Genomic DNA, 26,499 nt, shown 5'->3' with positions numbered 1-26,499 from the left:
GGAAGGAGAAACAAACAATTATAAATCATGAATCAAGTGCTCGTCATCCCAGAGTGCAGCTCGAGGTGATTTTAGCTTCAAATTGTTAAAGCGAGATAGATAACAAATGAAATAATTTACCAAGAAACTGTGGAATCCTGCCTCTTTCAGTGACATCAAAGAACACATTTCTCTTGAGCAGCAGGGGGGTGAAATCACAAGGCAGACTCGGCTCCCTCGTTCCCTTTCATGACTTCTCCTCTAACATTACAGATTTAATGAAATCAAATTACAGTGGGGATTCCACGAGAAGACTGTGAGTGACACGTCATTTATAAGCAAAATAACAGAAGCCAGAGATTGAGTGATATGTGTATCACTAATGGCAGTTATTCACTGTGAAAGCTCAGAATACCATATCACAAGATTAGGATGATGGACCAAATACTACTTTTACTAGATTTTTTACTAGTTATTCAGAAATCAAGTCAAATAGTTTCACTAGGAAGAATAGTCAATATTCTCTGACTGAAGATTTGATTAAATTTAATCTATTTGATTAGTAAAGAAGGTAGTGAATCAAAGTTAAAAGTATAGTTTGGCATGCGGCAAATTATTTGTTTTCTTGCTTCTCACGTCTGTATGGTAAAGCCAGCAAATGGCTAACTTAGCTTAGCTCAAAGACTAGAAACTGGGGAAAGAGTTCAACTAGCTTTGCTCAAATGTAAAAAAGAAATCTGCCTCTTCAACCTTGTTTCAGACAACACAAAGGGTGAAATTGTCTGTGATTGTATACAAAGTCAATGGAAAGATGCGATTGCACATGAATCCACTAATGCACAAATATGCATTACAGTTATAATATTTTGAATTTATAGAAAATTGTGTATCTTATAGGGTTTCATGAGAGAGACAAATAACAGGAACCTTAAGATTCTGGTGAGTTCATTCACAGAAGCTGCCACACAAACACAAACAAAGGCAGACTCCCACACACACAGTCAGTACATCTGGTGCTAGCCAGCTGCAGCTAATGTCTGTATAATCTGTATATTTGCTGTTTGTGCTGGACTGTTTTCTTCCACACCAGTTGCTAGGCGATAACAGAGGCTCCAGTAGCTGGTTCCTGCCAAGAAATTGTCCCAAAATAGAAAATAGTCCCACTCATACCCCCTCCCCACAAAAGAAAAATAAATTTGTAGTTTTTGGTCTTTTTGTATGGATTAAAGAAACTCTATACAGTGTGTCAAATGTTGAGCTTGAGAGGTGGTTGAGTTCAAAATCCCATTGTCCAATCCAGGCTTGTTGTTTTCCCAGCTTCAGGTCTAAGTTAAATCACCGACTATACTGTACATTGAATAAAAACAATAATGCAACATGCAGCTTCGCCACTAGATGGCACTAAATTCTACACACTTAATCTTTAAGACAAGTTAAATTACCATAACTGATACAGAAACAGAACAGAAGGCTATATTTATTTTTTAACTCTTAGCAAAGAAAGTAAATGAGCATATTTCCAAAATGTCAAACTCTTCCTTTAAAGTTGTAATGAGAGCAGTTATATCTCTGTGTGGATTTACGGCAGTGTTTCCCATGAATTATCTAGACTTTGGCAACATGCCATATTCTAATTAGTCCTGCACAGTTTCATGAACCACTTCACACTTCACACACATATACTACCCGAGCCATCACACTTCATAGTTTCAGCTGTAGTTGTGGATTGAAATGCAGATCATTCTCTCATCACAACAGAACTTATGTTTCAGTATTTAGCCTGTGTACCTGTCATTTAGAATCCACAGTGAACGGTGTGCGTGTGCAGCCCCCTTACCGCCATAGATTTAAATATTTCACTGCTGTACAGTCATTGTACCTGGAGGTTTTTTTTCCAATAGTAATTATTAATAATAAATGATCAATTTATTAAAATACATATGCCAGGCTGCGATGGGGAGCAATCTTGTATAAAAAAAACAAGACCACAGCACACCTATGCAAATTCAAGCTGGCCCGTCAGGATATATGTTCTGACATCTCCAGGGAGCATGTGTAGCCTAGTTGGCGACACGGTGAGGTGACACATGGATGTGAGTGGGGAGGGAGAGCCGTTGTGGCCCGTGGCACTGCTCACCCCCCCCCCCTCCTCTCTCCCTCTCTCTTAGTCTCTCCCTCCGCTTCTGTCTCTCGTGATCTCTCTCAAGCTCCTTCCCTGCTCCCTCCATCCCCTTTAACTTTTCTCCGCCCTTCTCTCTGCCTCGACCACACCACCACCCCCGTCATACCTCCTCCAATGAGAGAGGCAGGGGACGCTGTGAGTTGCAAGGTCGATGACAAGCTGTTGATATGAACTGTTTGAGGCAATGGTGAACTCTCGTGAGGATAGAAAAACGAACAAGGAACTCCAGTTACTCCAGTTATCTGCCATATGGTTTATTTTTCTAACAATATTCATTAATGTAGGGGACTGACATTTTATACTCCAGTGAATTGAGAATCGTATGATGTCTCGTTGTTGAAGAACATGAGAAACAAAATAAATCCACCAGTCATATATTGCTTTTGGCTACACGATTTTAGTAATTGCATCAAAAAGTGTACTTAAATAAAACAAGCATAAAAAGAACATAATTACTGAGGGTGATTACCCAAAACCTACCCATGACTTCCTCTCAGCTATTTGATGTAATTTACCACCTTTGATACGCTTTCAAATTGAGCTATTTCCCCCACACGTTTTTAACATGGCCCCAAAACATAAACTTGAAATGAAAACAAAGCTGCCTCCTGCACAACCTACATTGCATCTCCCACCTCTTTTGCAGTTTTTATCCTGTTCCAAATATGGCTTGGAGAGGGCAGCATTCATCACTTGCCAGTGGCACATCCTAATGAAGCCATCGTTTGTCTGCCTAATGGCACCTGGGCTCCATCTGTCATTGGCAGGCCGATGCACAGACACACAGCGTTCACCTTGCCAGCTCGCATTCGCAGACAGAGAGGGGATCACGTTCGACCTTACACCATGTGTGTGTGTCTACCTTTGCACGCTGTGAAATCCCCGCAACAACGCTACTGTGCAACATGGCCCCTTGCACTCGACCCAGCTGAGAGTTTTTCGGCCAAGAGAAAGCGTGCCACTGCCTCAACGCCAAAGCTCCCCAGTGTGGCTCGGACAGGGAGTGTGACATATGTCTGTGTTATCGGCGATGTGGGGTGGGTGTGTGCGTCTTTGCAGCTCGACAGCTGGAGCTGTGCTCAGCAGCCTCTCTTACGGGAGCACTTCATGGCTCTTGCATCAACTACATTGCCATGGCCCGAAGGCTGGTTTGACAACATTTAACCTTGGATTTATCTAGCCCACTGCCTTACTCCCAAACACACACACACACACACACACCCACCCACACAGACAGAGACACACACACATACACATACATACAAACAAGTGTACACAGAGCAGTATACGAACACTACTGATAGGGCACACTTCAAAGCTCCACTGTAAAGTTTTCCTCACCCGCATTGGGAAACATGCAAACACACTTCAAAGGGTTACACTCCTCTCTATGTTATGCACAGATGAGTCATGCATACACGCAGCACATACAAACACACACAGACACACATGATCTATTTTAACCACAGTGAAGGCTGCCAATCACCACTTATGGTATTTATCAACTGAGTCATCCAAAAATAAAAAAATAAAAACTGATGCTACTTACGTATTTTGAGAGTAAATATCCTCTCCCCTATTCATCCTCGCAGTTTGCCATCACTTAAGCCGGCCTTATTTGTGTGCCTTCACGCCGGAGGATGGTGGGGAAATCCATTACATTACTTTATGATGCTACATCTGTTTAGCCACCGCTCCAAATTAAAGCACCTTGAAGCAGGCTCATCGCTCAGCACACTCAATTAAAATGACTCTGCCTTGTGCACAGATATGCTTCCTAGCCAACATTATTATTTCTTGCTTTTAGTAAGCTGCTGTGGTGCATCAGAGAAAGGCCTGAGATGAAGTAAAACAGATAAGTGTGGAGAAGAGGGCATTTGTCATGGAAGTAAGTAAATTGTTATCCAGATTATTATTTTTTTGCATGATCGCTGTACATGTGCTAAAACCCTGAGAGTGCAGACGTGCAGCAGGCACCAGGCAGGCCAGTCTCAGGCCATATATATATACACATGTATATATATATATATGCATCTCATATATGCTGCACTCCTGAGAATATTACATACTTATGCATTGATGTATGCTAGTGGGTGTATCTGGGTATGTACTCCTGTGTATGATCACCTTGGAATCATCCGCAGTAAAGCACTGGTCTATTGCCCAGATGCTGTGGTAAGCCTAATGCATCAGTATGCATGAGGCTCTATGCAGACGTTTCAATTGATTCCATTTTAGTTTCTGTTTTGCAGAAATTTGGTAAAAAGGGGAAATCAAGTAAGAATTTGGATGAGTTTCTTAACAGCGGGCTTCTCGGAGCATCCTAATCCTGATATTTAGACTGTGCTGGCTTAATTAGTGCAGTAAACCTGAACTGGTTGAATTAGTTCCATAAATCTCTCACCGCATCGAGCCTCAGTTATAGCCACTGGACATATCACTGGGTCCCACGGTGGCTCGAGGATTTGCGGCTAAGAGACGACAAAAAGCACAGTGAGATATTTTTTAAGGAAGAGGACTGTGTTTGAATGTTCAGGGCTTTAAAAAGAGCCATGCTCCATAGGCTACATATCTCTGCCTCTCTGTCTCGCTTGTGCTCCCTTTCTTCACCAGACCTCTGCCTTATTGAGGCTGACAATGGACAAGAGCGGCATGGCGAAAAGTAATTATGAGCAAAAACTGCATAGCTGCCCACGCAATCATCTGTGTCAGAGGCCACACAACGAAACACAGGGCTTGCTTAAATGAGCCTGACAGGCCCAGAGAATATTAATTTTCTCTCCCGTGATTTTATCTCCTTGCACATGTATTATTCAACCCTTTCTCATCAAGGCCACAATATGAAAATGATGAATGGTTGTCCAAATTGGCATTGTGGTTCCTAGAGGTGTGTGTGATAGTGAAGGGGTTGAGCTAGAGGTCACACACACACACACACACACACACACACTAGAAACAAATACAGCGAGAGCACAGAGTCATGCACACATAACGTAGACGCACCTCCCCGGGTGGCCAACCCTGCAGGAGATGGCCTCAGCAGTCTGATTGGGGTGCTGACCAAAATGAGAGGGTAGACGCCCCTCATGCCCTAATGGTGAATGGCGGGGGAACACAGTCTGTAACAACCGGCACTCAGGTGTTCTCACACAAACACACAAATACAAAAAAAAGTCACAAGTCACAAGTTGGAATTACAGGTTTGCCCTCCTGATTGCAGACCCCTCGGTGTGAGCAGGCGCTGGCAGCTCTCTTAGGTACACACTGACTCATTACACCGTGTTCAGGCCCAATCAATACGAATCTGGGTTTGGAAAAGGAGCACAGATAAGTGTACTGTGTCTGCAGAGGGAAATAGATTCTTTGAAAGAGCCACTCACCTTGATTCTCTCCTTAAATAGAAACCTGGAATATGATCCCCACTCCAACAAGAGCATGTTTGTGTAGTTTTTTGCTCTGCAAAATGTTCTGTGGATAAATTCAACCATGTTGTCACTGAAAGTGCAGAATCCCAATGGGTAAGACGTTTCAAACAAAGTTTGCAAATGCAAGGTTGTGAAAATCCATATTTGACTTTGTGTGGTTCATTTCTTTGGAGGTGGAAGGTTGCTTGTATCAATCTGAGAGTTTTTCCCCAGACAGCCTGATGTGCCACTCAGTGAGACGACAATCATATGATCGGGTAGTACATTTTTACACAACATAAATTATTATTGTGAAAATGTCCGAGAATGTCACGTTGGAGCTTACAGTAAGCCATTCAAGCAAACACACAGCGACTAATAGGATAGTACTTCGTGTTAATGTCAGGATGATCCATATAAATTACGCAAAAAAAGCTGCAGCTACACTGTGTGACATCATAAAGTATTCTGCTGGCATCATTATGCAGGGAGATGGAGAGTGCAAATAATGTGCCTCCACGTTTCAATCTGTCACATCTCCATGTATTAAACATATCATTTCACTCCTTATGGCCTCACTCTTACTTGCATCGCAGTGCGATAATGTATCTCAGCTGTCAATCCTCGCTGCTGGAGCTCACATGAACATCATTGGAATGTCGAGCGCAACGTGCACAAAGTATACACACACACACACACACACACACACACACACACACACACACAAATAAGCAGATATAGTTTCACCAGAAAATGACATGACGATAAGAGGCTGCAGTGGACATGAGAGGGAAAATAGCGAGAATTGTTCCTTTCATCTGATATCACTACAGAGCCCAGTGAGGGGGAATGTGCTGCAGTGGATGTGGGAGGCTGAAAAGATAGGGCAGGAACATCATGTAGCTAAAATGAATAGCAAGGCTGCCGTATGTAAGGCTTCATTGAGTTTCTCTTTGCTGAATCCATATTGACATCGCCAAAGTAACTTAAGGGTTAACATTGAAAATTGATAAAAATCCAGACTTATCATTTACCTACTGATAAATCATTAAAAAAAATCTGAAAATGTCTCATCCTTTGGCTCAGCCTTGTCACAGAAGTGCGTTAAGATAAAAATGATATAACCCTATAACATGCTGATATTTCTAAGGTGCTGTGTGTTTACCATGTTCAAGCAAAGACTGTATATGGACCACATGTCTCCACTTCCTCCCATTATCCAGAAATGAAGCCAAGATATCTCAGATGTCACATTTGATCAAGAAGGCGGTCTCAGCTGTCAATCATGAACATTGTTATAGCATCAAATAACTAACTGAACCAAACTTAGGAGAAGAATCAACATGTGAACAAACATCACGTGTGTGAAACCACCTGCAATTTATTTGACGCGTTCTTTGATCATTTACTTTGATCAATCTCAAAGTTATTACAAGTCGTCCTGAGGAGAACATGTATGTGTGTAATCTTACAGTAATGCAGTAGCTGTGGATATATTTCACTGAAAAGTAAAAATGTGAACTAAATGTCGGTGCCAGAAGGAAGAGTTAGCCGAGCCCCTAGGCCAGTAATATGTATCATTGGGGAACCAGGTATGTCTGCACCAATCTGTGTGCTATTCCATCCAGCAGGTGTGGATGTGTTGTGCTGCCAAGTGATCATTTTGACTTTAGTTGCTATGCTAAATGTAAAGTACATCATTTCACAGCAAACCCTTCAATATCTGTTCATGTATTTCAGATTGGACCAAAGTGTTGGACCAACCAAGCTACCCCCCCCCCCCCCCCCCCCCCCCCCCCCACCCCCCCCCCCACCCCACCCCACCTCTCAAAAAAAAAAAAACATCTCTAGGGCCCCAGCCCTGGAGTAAAAAAATATATTGCGCGTAACATCTGTGACAGGTATGTCGGGAGAGGATTTGGAGCCTGGATTTGTTATTTGCCACATGCTGCCTCCTTGACACCAGACTGGTGCCAGGAAAATTAATGCAATTTGTGTCATAAAATCGAAACCGTTATTTTTTTTTAAATGTGTCATAGCACATGTGGTAAACAATTAATTGCGTAATGTCGAAATGTTCCACACTATAAAACAGGCTCATCAGATTTCATGTCCCAGTATGATTACAGTTTTCTCACTACAAACACAAAGGAAATTGAGATACAGTTTAATAGTGCATTTTTTCATTGTCATTATATAAACACCCCCATGTTAACACACTTTATGTGACATGTCACTCTCTATCACAGAACGCTGCAAGGAATCATTTCCCCACTGACCTCTCCACAGTCAATAAACCCCCAGATGAGACTGAGAACACTGAAGTGACTTATATCATGTTTTAATTTCAGCAAGTGACTCATGATTGTAGCCAAAAGAAATGCGAGCGTTCCTATTGTTTTATGGTTTGTACAAATCTGGAAACTAAGCAAACAGACATTTAAAAATTCACTTCGAAATTCCAATTATGATTATTACGGTTAATAACGATCCATTCAGCATTTTTATCTTCAGGAACAATATGTATGAAAATGCCTCTCTAGGCTTTATTGCCAAGAAAGAAGAGTTGAACTTTTACACCCGAGCAGTTTGACTTGATCCATTTATATCATCCATGAAATCCCCACAAGGGGTTGCACCTTTCCACTTTTTAGAATTCTCTCCTAACAAAGCTGCACACCAGAATTTATTTCTGGGTAAAGAGGCCGGGACTGCTCACTAATATAAATTGAAGAATTCTTAAGTAGTAGGACAGACTTAACCTTTAGGTACTGAGATTCACAGCAAATCACAGCAGCCCCCACAACCCTTTAATCATCATACACAATGATCTACATACCCCACTTGGATGACACACACACACACACACACACACCCCCACACACACACGCACACGTACGTCACTATCACGTGCGTAGCTATCGTATCCTCAGGATACAGTACATCCGAAGGAAAGCGACACTGCTGAGCCCAAACAAAATCAGCCAGCCCATTAAATGAGGCGTGACTCAGGAATCGTGTGTAATTTCTCTTGATGGTATCTCAACGTGTTTTAAAATTCATTTATATAACGACGCCGATGATTCACCGAGGAGTCGGGCAGAAATGGAGCAGAAAAAGAGCATATTGACTGTGCTGAGCGCCCCATGAATTATGTCCCCGAATGTACAGTCGGGCAGTTAGCAGAAGGTCGCCATCATGAAGCAAGCACCGGAGGTCAGCACTGCGACAGCAACAAAGAATAAATGTGCTGCTCTTCTATTCAATTAGCCTTACATCGTCAGCCCACATCTGTAAAAATGTAATTATAATATTTATCTCCGTGCTCCCGACCCCTCGCCGCCAACACTCACACTGCATGTTACAGACTAGAGCTTGTGCAAACACCTTCTGTAAGATGTGGAAACAATGAATCACAAATTAAGGCGACACAATATAATCCCGCGACAGTTTTGCACGCCGCAGGTGCATTCACGAGTAAAGCAGAGTGAGAATCTTATCCTTGTGTGAATCCACCTTCCTGACTGTGAAGTGACACCTATCCAACTGCGAAGTGGAAATAAAGAAGCGAAACCAACAGTGAAAAATGAAATGAAAGTGAAAGTTCTGACAATGAAAGACTACACAGCTTTTTACGCCGCTTCTCAAGCAGCAGCTGAGCACGTGCCTGGAGAAGCCAGGTAGGTGGCTTTGCTCAAACCGTAGGATCACCGAGATGGAGATTAAAGAGTCGCTGGAATGCTCCCACAGCTAGGGATGTCCTCTGTGATTAGAGAGGCTTAGATGGCAGCAGTGCCACCGGAGACACCAAATCATCACTTCTTTATGCTATTCACTGGGTGATTTCCTGGGTGAAGGGACTTACAGCACTATGCAGGAATAGGATTTCAGTGCTGGTTGCCAGATTTGGAATCAAACCACTGGTGCCAGTCTCTGCATGGCACTATCTGGAAATCTGGACAGATATTTGGGGATTTTCAGTCATTTATCACTGAATTATGATAACATATTGAAAAGGTGTCAGATGAAATGAAGGTGAGGGAGCGAGAAGATGAGGAATCCATTAATTTACACGGTAGCGGGCCAGAGTGCCTTAGTTGTGGAGGTTATTTTTACATGATTGCAGGGGTGTGTAATTGCGATGCCAATCTTCAGGATTTAGGAGGAACTTAAAACCAAATCTCTCAGCACTCTTGGAACTTTAAATGTAGCGTTTTACATAAATGTGATAGAGACGTGAGGACGTGCAATCTGAGGTGGCATTGTTGGCAAAAACAGCTAGAGTTAAAATATCCAACCGCTACCATACAAGGAAGATTTATCCATTTTGCCACATTAATCCATCTGGAGAGCATTAAACTGTGCTCTGCTGTGTACTGAAGCATAAAGACCAAACAAAAATCAGAGACAACAGTGATTCTCACAGAATCTGTGGCAGTAGCTCTGGGGGGCCGGGGGTTCAGGCCGATGAGGGTTGATTATTGATTGCCTAGTGGAGGGGACGATAAAAACCTAATGGATGTTTTGACAGTCCACCAGCCCACCGACGCGGCAGGATTTCTCCCAGTGCTGCTGATGGACAGTCCGACTCTGACAGAAAGAGAGAGAGAGAGAGAGCAACAGCTGGTCAAAGAGCACAGCCTGCAGCTCTAAAGTGAATCAACAGGGGAAAACACTAAGTTACAGAGCTTTCACGATATTATGACAAGTATGAAAGATGTGGGTCATTATGAAACCATGGCAGGACAAATTAGACGATTGTGGATAATAAAGCTAGGGTTGGTAATCCCGGCAAAACTAGCAGACGCAGACTCTAATTTCAACTATACAGCCCACCCCCTCTCATTGGCCGTCTCGTCGAAGCCAAAACACATGAACACTCACTGCCTGACAACTGCTAGAAGGGGTCAGTTTGTGACAGACAGGTACACCAACCAATCATTTTCATTTGGTCCAACTGAAATGATTGGTTGCGTTTACAGTCCTGCGAGGGCATCAGCCACCAGCCCGTTTTATTTCGTTTTTTTCAGAATTTCTTTTCAAAATGTATCGATGGCTAGCGGGGACATGAAGAGGATTTCAACAAACAAGATAAAAAGTGTTTCAGAAACAACTTCAATGGGAAACGTTGGACATAGTAACTATAAAAGTGATGAAGGTAGGACAGACTCTTCACACAGGATGTATAACTCTACCATGTTTCTGTCAACATAGATAATAAAAACCAATACAAAATTGTGATTTCGGTTAATTATCAAATCATTAATGTTCCATGTTTGATGAATTTCACAGTTACGCACACCTTTAGTGATATAATTTTGTCATAACGCTGGATCTTAACATACCCTTTAATCTGTAGTAGCATGTGCTCATCAGATACTGTACAGTCTGAGTGCTATTAAACTTAACACGATACCCCAGCCGGCCACCACCTTCTCAATTAGTCCTTTTCAGATTTGGAGGGCGGGTGTGGATGCGGCGAAAAGTGGAAGTTAAAAATACAAGCAAAACAAGCTGGAGGGTTTGTATATTTTCAAATTAAAGAAGGAAAAAATAAAAAAAAATAAGAAAAGTCTCCGGGGAAACCAAATCACTTTCATTTTGCATCTCTGAAGAATTAGACCAAGTTAAACAGAGTAACGCCAACATGGCAGCAGAAAGTGATGCCTAGCCGGAGTTGTGATAATGGAGCGCTTACACCTCGAGGTCATTAAATAATTATCTCGTCGTAGCTTTAAGAGCTCATGTTTAAAATAGGACAATCCATCATCTCTCTGGTCTCTGGTCTACAGCTGCTCATATGGAGAGAAGTATTGTCTTAAAATATGTACAATGTGGGATCTCTACGTGTGAACAAACACTATGCCATGATAGATGCATAATTCAGAAGTTGTTTGTGTCTAGGAATTCGAAAGTGGGCTAATCTATATGTCTCTTTCATCATGCGTGTCTTGAAGGATTAGAGGGATTTACAGACAAACAATAACTTAAGATATTTAACTGATATGTTGGTGATAATTTTCTGAAAGTCTAAATCTATATTTGATCTAAAACGCGTATTACTGATCTTCACCTTGGATCTATAGGCCTCCCAGCAGGTACGTGTTAACACAACCCATCCTTCCAAATGTCTGCCTGTCTCTGTAATCCCTAATAAGAGAGACCAAACAGAAAGAGCCATGTTTCCAATTTGTGCTGTGTGAAAAGTCTCCTCTTCCATCCTCTTCTTCATTTTCCGTCTCCTGTGCCCTTTGCTGTTTTTTCCCTCTCACTGGGCTTTACTGGAACAAATCATTAGTAACACATACTGCTGTTTTTCTCTGGGTGAGCCGGGCTAATTTTGACACACTCATTATGCCTTCTCTCTCTGTCTCCCTGTCCTCTCTCTCTCACTTTAAGTCCTGACCTTCCTCCTTCCCCAGACGCTGCACACTGGGCCGTGCAATACATTCGTGTAAAAGCTGCCCCTCTCTCTCTCTCTATCTCTCAGTGGTGCCTGGGGTGAAGGGGGCGAACCAGGACAACAGTTTCCAAAGATGGCTAAATCTGTGCCTGATCAAAGGTCTGCCTTCCCGCCAAGACCTGGAACCGACAGTTTGGACACAGCACTTTTCATGTTCTCAAATTTGTGTTGTCCTTCTCACTGGATAACTTGTCTCCTTTTGTTTTTACCGTCTTTTCCATGCTCCAAGTCAGACCAGTGCAGGGCAACGCTTGGAGCCGACTGTGGAGCATGCCAGGAGTAGAAGAAGAGGGAGGGAGGGAAGCAGATGCTTGTGACAGTGTGGAGGCAGTAATGAGGGTCCCTCTGACGGAGAAACAATCAGTAAGGCCTGAACACACAGCTCACTCACACACACACGCACGCAGAACAGCAAGGGAGTAATGGGCTGGCAAAGGCCCAGGGCCAGCCTCACTAACACACGCATTCACCACACACTACATGGTGAATAATGAAGAGGAAAACCACCACCATCACTGTGGACCACTCACCGAGCAGAGTAAAACCAGCCAAAAGTATATTATCCGTACCATTTTGGTAATATATTCATTTAGAGCAAACAAATACCCAGCCTGGCTCAGGTGAATCAGGCCAGAATGCAGCTACAGTAAGGGAGAGGGGGGGGGGGGGGGGGGGAGGATATTCTGGCACTCTCAGTCGTTCTGTCTCATGCCAGGACGGCACATATGACATCCCAGTATGTTCCCCAAGCCTGCCTCTAATATGCACGCAAAGCCTTTCAAAAGCATTACCGCACCAACAGGAGATACTTTTATTGTGGGAGACATTTCAGTGAGAAGGGGGTTCGATTCACCAAAGCGAGGGCGTAGAGGAGGGAAGACACAGCGGTACTTGCAGAGCACGGGGTTCACGTTGCCGCAGAGACATTTCAAGAAGTGGGGCAGGGGAGAGAGAAAAAGAGAGAGAGGGAGAGCGAGCATGCTGAAGTGAACAAGGTTTGAAAATAGCCTGGGATAAAACAGAGGCAGCACGGCTGCTAATGTGCGCACGCACAGAACGCTGCAAAAATGCAAACAGCAACGGGAAAAAAGAAATAAGGAAAAAGCAAACACGCATAAGCAGAAACGCATGCATAAATATACGCTTGACACACGCTTGCTTGCCCAAACAGAATGCAATCTAGAGTCTAAATCAGCCGCTTGCTGGACGGTTTCAGCCGAGGAAGATAGATTACAATCGATTATGTCACCACAGGAAGTGGTAAGTCTTTATCTGTCTCCCTTTTAAAGCCTACAGATCAATCCACTGAGCTTGATTTGGTTAAGATGGCTGTCAGGCCGAGGAGACGACTTACAGCATGGGAGACGTTTAATAAAATGATGTATACACAAAAGACCTCTGCCCTGTAATGTTGGGATGCTTTGGTTACCCGTTCACTACACTGGATCACCCTGACCTTTGGAAACTGCTGATTATTATAATTTCTTTAATTATTAACATTTCAACCAATAGTACACATTTGTAGTTTGTGAGGTTCGGCTGTTATAAATGCACTGAGACACCCAAATGCTCTTTAAGTTAGTAGCATGCTTCTTTTTCATTGTGGTAAACGGGAAGCAGGACAAGGATTTAAACCTTTGTATTTGTTCAAGGTGCCGACACGCTAACCGAGGCTGAGCGGGCACACCGGCTCCACAGTCCCACCTAAAGTCTGGGTACGTGTGTGTGTGCGTGAGTCAGCTCATAACTCGTACCAGGCCTCTCACGACTGACAGCAGTCACTTTGCATTACTTTTACAGCCTCTCCCCCCCACAGACGTAAACAGACACTGACACAATTACAGCCCCATGCACAGACTCACACAGACTCACACACTCACCACTACATATTTTCCTGTTCACTGTTTGACGCTCGGGAGACAATTTGAAACGGTGGGTCCGTGGACAACCAGCCCTCTGCTGTAATTGGGTCCCTTGTCACCCGGCAAATTCATGTCAGCATTGGTCACATGGGATACTAATCTAAATGGCATCAGTGTCCTACTTAGTGTGTGTGTGTGTGTGAGACAGAGGTATGGAAATCAGGGGAAAAAAAGGTGAGGTAACTTTGAGAAGCAAAGTAAGATGCCGCTTGTAAGTTGCACGCAGGCCTGTCAGTGGGCTGCACTGCAACAGAGGTGTAAACATAACAAGTGGAAAGTCTGGTTCAGTTTGTTTCCTCGTGTTTCTAAGAAGTAAATATAGAGGAGCATCAATGGTCTGGACATTCACAAACAATTTCCCCGTATTGATTTTGTTCATTGTTCTCACACAGTTCAACAACTGCATGGGCAACATTTGAAACTTCTAATCAATCAGGGTTTTAAAAAAAACGGGAACTCTACACAGCCAAGAAGGAAAACAGGCGACGTTCTAAAATTCCAAATCAATGTGTGGGGGCAAGGACAGTTTAATGTAACCTGTGGTCGCCATGGAGTGATGACAAGTCAAAGAGGAAAAGGAAAAACCAAACAGTCTTATTTCAAACTCAGTGTTAGTGATACGATCAATTGTGTTACGTTTACTCATTTATCACTGTCATTTTTTTAAACGGCTGATTTTTAGATAAACATTCTGCGGTGGTGTGTCCCAGGTTAAACGTCAGCTCAGGTCACGCTCAGGTCACGCTCAGGTGGAGGAGGTGACAGGTCAAAAGACAGCCAGATAAGTTTTTGACGTCCAAATCTTTCAGTGCAGTCAGGCTTGCATGTCAGGACGGTGGGGGAAGTGTCGAAGGCAAAATGTGTTAACGTTGGATTAAACTCAATAAACGGCAACCCAACGTTTTGAGGAGAATAAGAGGGATAAGACTTACAATGTCAGAGTGCTGTAATGTGAAATTAATCAACAGCCCTTTTGCTAATCAGAATTACACATTCATCCAGGCGTTTGTATAATGAATATAAATGACCTTTTGAGAGCTGGCTATTTTCATTTCATGTTTCCCCAAGTGGGCTGAGGGTGAACCACTTTGGCGGAAATACTACTAAAATACGTAGTAAGTACTAAATTGTATTTTTATAAGGTCATGTGCATGTACATTGTAAGAAATAGAACAAAATGGAGAAAGCAGAGAGAAGTAAAGAGGCAGAAGCCAAACTAACCTCTCAAGCAACATTTTTTTTATATACAGCAGCTTCAAAATGAGTTGGAAAAGGGAGAATGGTGCTGCTTTCACACCCGCTCCTCACCCTCAACACCTGCTCTTGCTCTCTGTATCTCGGGCAGGTGCTATCTCCTGTGCGAAGTGTGGAGCTGACTGATAGTCGCGGCTTCAAGTAACAGAATTAGCTCTAGCGAGTTCAAGAGGGGTGCTGAAAAGTAGATCACTTCGAGTCCAATTTGAATGTCGGGGCTTACGGACACTTGGATGACATCACAGGAGCAGTATGGAGGAATTTTATTTTTTTTCTATGTTGTTTTCTTACATTCGAAGAAGTGCTCGCCAGTTACTTCAATTGTATTGGATTTGGCTGCAACGCTGTTGACCCCTGAAACTCCAAAAAGTGATTTGTGGACTACACCCACCCACAAACACTTCCCCCGCCCCTCCATTGGCATAGTGGGGAGTAGATAATGAGTGAATTTTCATTTTTCGGTGAACTTTCCCTTATTAACTATAAGGATTTCTGAACAGAGTGTGGTGTATTTGTTACAGCTGCATTGATGGACTCAGTTTTTTCTCCACAGGAAAACCACTTAATTGCTCAGAGACACAGCCAAAAACCATTATTGGGCAAACGTGGCTGCAGAGGGCGCTGTTGCTAAATGAAAGTTACATAGTGTTGCTTTAAATGCACAGTGCAGCTCCACACGAGACACTGAAAAACTTGTGTTTTCACTAATAATTTAATATGTTGATGTTGGCCTAATTTTATACAGTGTAAAGCAGACAATAAGGCATATATACAGGGTTTCAATTACACTGCACCACTGCCATCTAGGGGTGCTTTGGAGTGAGAGTTTTGCTTTAAGGCAGCTAATAATCCACCAATTACAAAAACACATATGCATAATATGTATTATCACATCTTCAACTCTACAAATTGTCATTTAGTGTAACCTCCCACCAACAGTCAATACAGATCAAGCAATCTAGATGGTTTATGATGTGTTGCACCTGTCTGCACTTCAGGCAACACTCCGCTGATCAGAGATGTTGTTAGAGACGACGGCAGGAGGAGAGTCTGTGGGCTATGACTGCAAACTGAGAGCAGGTTCGTACAATCTACTGCACAAGTCTGCCAGTGCCATCTGTGGGGGCTAAGTGATGAACCAGGAAGCAGCAGACAAACAGTCGCGGGCTGTAATGAGGCTAAGAAAGGGGGAATAGAAAGGGATGTGAAGCAAAGTGCTTCAAAGACCAGCAGACAGAGAGAAAGAAGCCTTGAGTGAGAGGTTGATAATTAACAAGTGGTGACAACGAAGCATAAAGAATGTGGCCTCTCTTAGCTCTTAACACTGTACTTACACAGTCTTAAGTTCAGGGCACAAGTCATCCACGGATTCTGTGAGTATCCGAGCTACCAAGATGAGGAATACACCCTCAGTGAAGTAAATACCTCCCTAACAAAGGTGAGATGTAAGTGAGATGTAAGTGATTGAGCAAATTTCCATTACTAAGCATTACAAGGAGTATTTTGTGCCAGTATGATGCTGCTTTCCCTCAAAAAAGTTGAGTAGATAAAGGCTAGAATACTAAAAAATAGTAAAATAGTAAAAAGATCGACTTTCACGAGAAAATTGCGTTCCCATATTTTCCAAAGAGTTAGTGGAGTTTGTCTGAGATCATCAAAGACTCAACGGAAGCTTGAAAAAGGCTAATATGATGAGATTGTTTAATCTTTGAAAATATTAGTTTTTCAAAGTCAAGAAAGAACCTTGAAACTTGTGTTCAAGCGTTAAAAGATGTTATTTTATCATTTTGTATTTCAAGGATATTTTGCATGTTGGAAAGCTGCTATCGGTGAGTTGGCAGACGCTACAGTCTTTGTGATTTCAGGGGTACAAGACAGAAGAAGGACCCTTAAATGGTCAGACGGACCCACCAGTTAAACTGAGGTGCATGTCAGTGGAATGAGTGAGAGAGGCCAGCCTGTTCTTTTTGGAAATATAAATGTCAGAAGTAATGGCCTTTAAAACGCCTTCACTTGATGAAAACCATCAGTTTCCCATCTGACGGAGACTGAACGTCTTGTCTTGCTCCTCACAGGAGTATATTCCCAATACGAGTGCCCTTCAGATGCACCCCAGGGTTCTTCTGCTGAGAGCCCTTTAATGGTTCAAATTAATGGCTGTAAGCTATCAAACGGTGCAATTTCAGTTTTTTCCCCCCCGTCTCTGAGGGCTGAGCTGCTTCCTCCCACAACCTTCCGATGAGTGGACGCGCTGGCAACTGAACTGAATGACATGCCTGCCCTGTGGGGAATCTTATACCTTCTAATTGTGAGACCAAATGCTGGCAATAACCTGACGGGGACAGTGTGTGGACAAGCTGGCGCTGGACCGAATATACAACTATCCTGTTTGTTCATTGTGCAGATCTTCCTTTTTATTTTCTGACATCCCTCACGCTCAACAAGGATTCAACATTATTGGCTCCAAAGGTCGAAAGATGGTATTGAGGATAACCCTAGTGATGGCTAGTGTGTAAGTATTGTTAAAAGATGTCTGTCAGTGCACATCAAAACATATATTAGCCATTTTTCAGACATGAATTTGGGAGAATGTCCAGAGTTTGCCTTTCACATTATGAAGAACACAGCAGGATATTGTCTGGTCAGACGTGTTCACTACAAGGCAGAAATCTCCACAGTGTTCAGGTGAGGCGTGGCGCAGTAACATATAAATGAGGCTTTAGCGATCAGATATTTTTGTTAACAGCAAATTGACATCAGCCTCTGCCCCAATCAAAAGTTTTGCATCCGTCTTGTGTCTGAAACACCATCAACGCTCCAGATAATCTCCTCCTGTATTGTCACATTAGCTCACTAGGACATTACCATGAGATTTTACCAGTGGGCCTTAAGGAGACACTCCAAAAAATGTCCACAGACATTTGTGCTCTCACATAAAGCTCCTCTGAATAATTGCAGCAGATTATCCAGAGTTCAGTGCATTTCTGAGGGCAGATGTAGAAGTGGCGTCTTTTTATCCAAGGCTGGAGAATGTTGAAATGGAGTTAGAGAGATGCAGTAAGATTCACCTCTGATGTGAGATGAAAACATTGGCTGCTACATCCAGTGCTCCTTTGTTTCCGATGAAGTACCCTCCTGTAAGTGCTGAGCCGAAGAGAGATATTCGCATTTCGCAGTGTGCTACGTGTGATTCAGCTCCCTCCAGGTGACAACCACCTATCAGCGTCACTGCTGAGACACAAAAGACAGAGATGACGGAGAGAGGAGTGCAACAAGATCAACCCGCCTTCCTTTCTGATACACGAACATCTAAATTGGTCTTGTGAAGCTGCGTTTGAGGAGAAAAGTGGGGGGGCTGGATGTACTCGCTGGTGCAACTGAGTGCAGCGTGGGAATGCTGTCTGCCAATGACAAATTACTCATGTTTGTGTGGCCTTTTCAAAACCATCTACCGCACTGCACAAGTACGGCAATTCAGAGCAGCCATGAGAGACGCTGATGAGTAGCTGCCTATTGATTCCACCCATTGTTCGGACCAGGTGAGCGAATACAACACAAAGTGCGACTCTGTGTGTGTGTGTGTGTGTGTGTGTGTGTGTGTGTGTGTGTGTGTGTGTGTGTGTGTGTGTTTGCACCACATACACAAGCCAAAATTCACTGGCAATTTGTACATGAGCACACAGTACAGAGAAAAACACTTGAAAGCACAAGCAAAGCCTTCTTACCTTTGCATGCACAAAGGCAACAAAGAGGAAAATAATGTATTCACTCCGTCATACGAAGGTCAAACACACTCGAGCCTCAATTGTGGAGCCAATTAAGAAATGTAATGGCCATTTCTGCAAGAACATTACCTATAGGCTCTCTATTTTAAATGGGATTCAGATTGGAATCAAGCAAGCTCTGTATGTTGCTGTAAAAACAAAGACATAATACAAACCTAGTTTTATAAATACACCTGTACTTTAACAATAAGGAATAAATTACGACACAATTCCACTGATCTGGGATCCCGGAGTAGAAAGGGTTAAAAGGAGAGATCACTTGATCTTTAGTAAAATACCAGAGGGGAAAAAAAAAAAAAACGCTGAGAGGTAAAGAGTATGATAAAAGAGAGATGTACCGAAGAAAGACCGGGAGAAAAACAAATATCTTTGCTGCTAAAGAAAACACACACGTGAGCTGCACTTACTCAAAGCGTGGTTCTGCCCCAAACCCTCAAGTTCACGCGAGGCGTTGGAAGTATTGATCTGGTGATTTGTATGTGGGTGCCGGCGCTCCTGAGAAGTGTCTGGGAACACGTGTTGATGGATGTGTCTGCGGCCGCGGCTCTCTGCCTGCGAGGGCCAGTGTGGGTGCCGCGGAGCCTCCGACAGCCTCAAGGTTACCCGGCTGACACCGAAACAGATGGATGCTCCTCGTCGTAACTGTCTGTAATGTGTTCAACTCAATCACCCCCCCCCATACACACACTCACACACACTCCCCTTCCTCTCTCTTTCCATACAACATCGCTCTGCTTAGCGAGGTCTGAGAGGAGATGTACTGTATGTGCTCAGAGACGGCAGCAGGAGTCATGATTTTATGCATCACACCTCCACATCTTCTCCTGGGTGCAAGAACTATGTTAGAAGGTTGTTAACTATAACGTGCTTGGTCTTCTTCTCCCCTGTCTTAAAAGAATAACTCAACATCTCCGAGTCAAGCATGGAGTCAGGATGTGTACGGCCTAGCTGAGCATAAATACTCGAGGAAAGAGGAAAGGGGAAAAAGAAACTAGCCTTGCTGCATTTTAAGTTAAAAAAATAGACTCAATGCTCACTAAATAACAAACTGCATCTTGCTCTTTAAACTCTTAAAAAGTGTGACAATTTGAGCAGTTGCAATGAAGCGTGGCTGTTACAGTTTTCAGGTTATTTGCTTAAATAATTTACCAATTTCCTTTGGCATTTCCGGCACTCGACTTATGGGGGGGGGGGGGGGTCATCAATTTTGGAAGTTACTCCAGGCTGACGTGGGGTCACGTGTGTTTGCCCCATGCAGTGCTGGTAACGCATCACTGAAAACTGTCCTTATCTTAGAATAACTAATAATCCTGTATTTTAACATTCATGCACAATTCTAATTATTATTATTCATTTCTTGGGTAATTTGGAATCTTTGTGGTAATGCATAATAACAATAACAATAAAAAGAAAAAATATATGAACATTTAAATACTTATTTGGACATCGAAAACCATGGCAACAGCAAAGGCTTTGAAGCATTTAGGTCGGCCCTACTGCCATTCAGCTTTTTTTCTTCACTATACAGCTGCGACTGTTGTCTATGTGCTATTGTAGCATACAATAATGAGGCTATAAGAGCTTTTTGTTGAAAATCACAACCCACTGCAGCTCGAAAGAAAGTGAGAGAAAAGCTATGGTGTTTGTTACAACTGATAAGAGTGGTTCTCCATCATGTTTCTATTGTGCACAAGGAGGCCATTCAAAACTCTGCTGTTGCTGTCGTGCACCAAGGGAATGGATTAGAAAGACAGTGAAGAAGATGACTTTGTAAAAGTGGGTTTATAAAACGCATTATGATGAAGGAAGTGCACTATATGTTTGATACATTTCAGGGATGAACACAATGAATATTGGTGAGTATGGACATTTACGTAAAACCAAAACAATGAGCTCAAACTGTAAAACAGCAGAACTGACTGAACCTGCAGTGTGTACCTTTCACATTACACTTAGTCACGTGATCCACTGTTCATATAAACACAATAAATCGAGCTGCTGCAATAAAGGTAACGGCTCAGAAATACAGCAATATACTCACATAAAGATAAAATAAAAATTACTGTATCTGAAATCCATGTATTGACACCACCGACTGTTCTCCTCCATCTTTTTTTCTACCCATCTTACAGTCTCTTTCTTCAGGCCCTGGGGCATTTAGGCTCCACAGGGGCGTGTATATACAATTATACCACTTCTCTGAGCACGGCAGTGACACATCGATTGACACAAGCGACATGCGCTCTTATCACAGTGACATGATGCAGTGCTAGGCAAGCATCATTAGCCTGATCAGCCAATGGCAGAGCGTCTCGTTAGACCCCCCCCCCCCCTGGGGCTGGACATGCCGCCTTGGCTCTAATACAGATATCATAAGGAGAAGAGCAGTGATAAAGTGATGGAGAGCGGAAGAGAGATTATAAACCTCGGAGGGTTTATGTTTAGACTTTACGTTAGCGTGCTCTCGTGTATGTACAGAATGTGTGTGTGTGTGTGTGACGTCGGCCACGGTTCCTTCAGAGCAACGAAACCCCGTCAGCCACGTCATGTTCACGTGCATTTTACAGCAGGCGGCTGTCGAAGCGTTCAAGCCACCTGATCATGTGATCCCCTCGGCCATGTGGTAATTTCGATCGCCTCGAACACCACAACAAAGAGAGTGAGATCATTTCCAAAGTCTGCGTTGGGGACAGGTCGTGCCCTGAGGACAAATCGTTCTCCGTGGGACTGCTTTGGCCCATTTCGGATCTACCTGTGGTATTTATAGGCAAATGTTCTCATATTTCTATGCTCCACTTATAAGCCCTCTTTAGCCAAGAGGTACTTTCACACACTGTATACCAAGACATTTTTGTATTAGCATATGCAAGAAGAAAATTAAGATTTTCTTTTCCTCTGTTTACTGCTCTTCCTTCCGGGATTAATTTTTATATTGATTGCCGTCCCTGCGGCTGAATAAGCTGCCCACGTATCGGGGGTGAAACACTGGCACATCTGTGTGTGTGTTAGAGCCAACTTACCTCACCTTCACACCTGTTTGCCAGCTCCAGCTACTTAATCCCATTTATAGAGACAACAGGTAAAATTATTCTCTGTTTAAATGAAAGCTCCTCCAGAATCCGTGAGGAGGTGCAGAGACACCGTTTCCCAGATAAGGGCGGTGTGGGCATGTGTGTGCTTCGCTTACTTGTTTATTCTGGAGCCCTGACTCATCACTGACAACATGTTAGAGTGATAGCGCAATTGTGTGGCTGCCTCTTTGTCCCCTCCAGGTTCAATACTGTTTAGCAGATGCATCAGTCAATGGAGGGAAAATGCTTTTATTATAGTGGACTTTCTCCTCAGTAGGACATCACGGACCAGATGAAACACAGCCTGTGCCTCTACTCCCACCTCTTTTGTCCGTTTTCTTCTTTTCGTTAATCCTCGCTCCTCCCTCCATCCAGCGGAGTGACTTCTCGGATGACTTCGAGGCGGATGCCACGATTATTTTCTTTTAAATAGCGGAGCAAGCGATGCAGCTCGCTGTGTTGTCATTTACGTAAGCAGTTAGCCAGATATGGTTACAGCCCTCTGAACACGCCTCGGAAAGTAAATTAAGAACATTGTGTTAAGCGCGAGCAGAGGGTTCGCCAAGATCATCGCACTGACAGAGAAATTCATCACTAAATCTATCTAAGCAATTACTGATGTCAGCATCAAACTGACGAACACTTCTCTGCTGCATGTCTCCAGCCTCGCTCTCCCCCCTACGACCACTCTTCTCTCTGTTTGTTTACCATGTTCCTGACTGTGGAACAATGCAGCGACCTTTGCAGAAATAATTCTATTACGTAAGTTGAGTAATTGCTCTGGATGTGGAAAAGGAGTGTCCGCTGCTCTTCTTGCTTTGGCCCACAGCTCCTATGTCCTTGGATTTAAATGAAACTCTGCGGTATTCATAGAACCTGACAGGGAGAGGCCCGCTCAGAAAACAGAGGAGAGGAGAGGAGGTGGAGAGGAGAGGAGAGGAAGAGCAGAGAAGTAAAAAAAGATAAAAACAAAAAGGGATAAGATGTGAGACGACAGCGAGATGGAGATGAGCATGACAAAAGCAGTGAGCCAGAACCAAAGCAGGATGAAAGTACTAAAAAAAGATTCCATCCTGCTTTCTCTAAGTTGCACTGGGTATGACATGTACCTCCAGATTGCCCACGCGGGCATGACAATGGCCTGTGCGGCGCAAAGAGCCCTGCGAATTCCTTCTTTGTGTCTTGTTCCCATAAGTAAAAGGTGCACAGTCACACGGTGCAGGCTGCAGGGGTACACAAGAATAAATGGAAGGAGAGTAACTAGTTCTCGCCTGCCGAGGTTCTTTCTCTTTTTTTCCCCCCCTTCTCTGCCACGAAGAGCCCTGTTGGCTACAATGGGGAAGTGCAGCGAGGTCACGGAGGCTTGACGCTAACAACTGGCTTTACAGGCAGAAATGTTCACTTTACTTTGTTCAAGTTTCTTCATTTGGACAATGGGTAGAGACGGAGTCAGAGAGGGAAGACAATTACTGATATTTGCTGCCAGCTATCAGAGAGAGGGAGGGATGGGGGGGGGGGGGGGTGTTTGCAGAGAGAATCAGAAGGAGAAGCTCCACTCTCACATTGTTAATTAGAATCTCTCTCTCAGCGCTGTGCTCACTGAATAAGCGGCAGTCACAGAACACACACGCGAGCACATGCGGCTTCACCGATTTCATTTTGATCGAGCTACTCCAATCGAAGAATACAACTGTTGGTAATAAGATTGTGCTGCACTACACTGGATTGTGCATCATTTAGGAGATTGCACAATATCGTCTTCATGATCCATAAGTACAGAAATTGGCCTGTGGATTTTAAGGGGGGGGTGTAGATAAAGAAAGAGAGAAGTACAAGAGGCAAAGCAGTGGAGGAAAACAACAGGAAAGCTGATTTCATGCTCAGGGGATTGCATCTCATTTTCTCCCAGCGCGGAGGGACAGTGTGCGGTCTAGATTGTGGATTTACTGCCCCCTGGTGCTGTGAGACTGCACTGCTGAGCACACCACGGGGGCCACAGGCTGCCATCAGAGTCAACATCAGAAGATTGGGTCAATCCGTGAGAAGTAAACTTGACTTTTCTAGTGATGTGCACTTTCTGATGTGTAAACTCCACTGAAGTTCCCAAACCAAACTGCCTGTTTGCTTTGCCTCTTTATCCTTTTTTCCGTTTCTCTTCGGTTATTTATTTTCCTGCTTCTAGCACAGGAAATGAAAAGAGATTACTGGAAAGTTTACAGACAGAAAAAGAAAATAGGGTAGAAAAATTCCCATTTAGGGAAATACCGCTCAGAATGATATTAGACGCTGGGACAGTCCAGTAAATATTAGTGAACATCTATCTCCAAAACAAGGAGAGCTAAGACCTAAACCCTCAATGTCATGGAGATGTGAAATAAGTTACTGAGCTCTTGTGTTTCCAGAGGAAATATGTCTGTGTTAATATGAAATAATCAATGAAATGTCACTTTAACTCATCCCATGCTGCAACACGAGGTGAATTAACGAGGGCTTCTCATCACTAATAAACACATAAACACACGGCTCCCGTCACAGAGCGAGAACTGGAGTGGATCATTCGCTCTGCACAGAAAACGACTGGGGCAGCTGATCTTTTGCAGATGGAGAGAAAGTGTGAGAAGGAAAAGGACCAAAAAAAAAAAAAGAAGGATATTAAAATAGGGGATTTGAGCGATATGAAGTCGTATACAGCGGCCAGGTCTAACGTCAGAAAGGTCTGCGTGATTAGGGGATGCCAGGGCTCACAGAGAGCAGCTCTTCTAACAGCCTCCACCACCTCATTAGTCTGGCCCAGCAGCAGTATGCCCCCGCTATTAACCGCTAAATGAAAGACCGCCAACCGTGATTACCGAGGGGAAGTCCCCTGTCGTCATGGGGATAACAATTCTCTACACACACACACACACACTCACACACAAAGTCACTCTTCAACTTCTACAATAGCCATTTGAAGGGCGTTTATGGAAAGACGATTGAGGCAGAAGTAGATATTTTACACATCATCAGTCACCGCCACTCACTGCGGAGCTCAAAATGTGGAACGCTCAGAACATCAAGCAAACCTGTTAGCAACAATTGGCGGCATCGCTCAGTAGCTTCATTTAAAGATCACATGAAGCTCTCAGCGCCACTTTCATGCAGCAAATCTGACAAAGGCTTAACGGGCACAGGAGTCGAACAGGCGCCGAGTCCTTGAGTCAAGGATACGGGACTCACTGTTGTTGGGTGAATCCAATTTAGGTGGGCATGGATTTGAATTTGTATATAAGCGTGTGTGTTTGTCATTTTCATGTATATTATTTGAATGACGTGTATATATATTTGTATGTATATATATATATATGCAGTTCTTTACACAAGATATGGTTATGTAATGTGAGTGTAATGCAATTGTGTGTGTTGACGGACTGCACACATGTTAAAGAAGCCGATTTCATATTGCACTTTCATAAAGGGAAGCTTTGCAACAGAGGTCAAGATATCCTGAGTTTCGCCCCACATCGGCCAAAGCTGCAAGAACATAGCATCCTACATTTCCCATAATGCATCTCAGCTCTTTGTGCTCAAGAGATGTCTCATGAGCAAATTTCTCAGACTTCCCAGAGCTCCATCCAGAGCCCCGGACAACATTATACAACAGCTTTCAGATGCCTACTGTGTAGTGCTTCTTTAATGCACAAGCAGTACTCACGGTCGTTGCAGTTAGTCCCCGTGTAAGACGTCATGGAGCAGTCACAGGTGAAGTTCTCCCACTGCTGGATGCACACACCCATGTTGGTGCACGAGTCCTCCTGGCAAGTCGTACTTGGGCCTGGGAAATGATGGGACGGAGAGAGAGAGAGAGAGAAAGGAAGAAAGAGATACCACAGGGCGCACGGTCAAGCAACAATAAGAGCAACTGCTGAGCCTTAACAATGCAGGACCCATGCAGAAGATATGCACTGGAGAGAAAGATATACAGCATGTGGGCCTAGAAGAAAGAACAAGGAGCAAACTGTGCCACCACAGGAAGCCTGACGTGGAGTACAACACACTTCAAAACAGTCTGGGGAATCCTGTTTCATGCTGGGTAAAGCATGGAGCTTCCAAGCCGAAGAGGAGGCACCAGGCTTTCGCAGGATCAACCGCACTCGAGCAGTGAGAGCGTCGGCATGTGCCCTGAATTAATTACTGCGAAAACTTCTGCGCAGGGATGGCAGCTCGCCCCTGATGTGCGTTTAAGATCACACCACTGCGGCTGAATTGGGCCCCAGCCTGGCTGATGTGATGACACCGTCAACTTCCCTTCAGTTCGTTCTTTTTGAGAGTGCGTGGAGGTGGACTCGCATGCAATATTTCATCATTCCAACATGTTTCAGATAAAGTTTTAGCAGAGTAAAACTTAGAACGCTGCATTCCCTCCATGAACAAGCAAGACAAGACATTGAACATTTTAACAA

The 26,499-nt window shown here is 43.6% G+C and overlaps 1 protein-coding gene across 18 annotated transcripts in view; it reads right to left on the bottom strand.

The window, feature by feature from the left end:
- Window positions 1–26,499, bottom strand: part of nrxn3b (neurexin 3b) — a 277,893-nt gene that overhangs the window by 131,860 nt on the left and 119,534 nt on the right. For all 18 annotated transcript variants that reach the window (XM_034579318.1, XM_034579332.1, XM_034579329.1 and 15 more), the window contains one exon: window positions 25,752–25,871. In XM_034579318.1, the coding sequence (XP_034435209.1) occupies window positions 25,752–25,871 (120 nt within the window). The remainder of the gene's footprint in view (window positions 1–25,751; window positions 25,872–26,499) is intronic.

The sequence above is a fragment of the Hippoglossus hippoglossus genome, chromosome 24 (genome assembly GCF_009819705.1).
Source record: "Hippoglossus hippoglossus isolate fHipHip1 chromosome 24, fHipHip1.pri, whole genome shotgun sequence".
In the NCBI taxonomy this organism is placed as follows: Eukaryota; Metazoa; Chordata; class Actinopteri; order Pleuronectiformes; family Pleuronectidae; genus Hippoglossus; species Hippoglossus hippoglossus.
The sequence above is the reverse complement of the archived record's forward strand: the minus strand, read 5'-3'. Positions and strand labels throughout refer to the sequence as shown.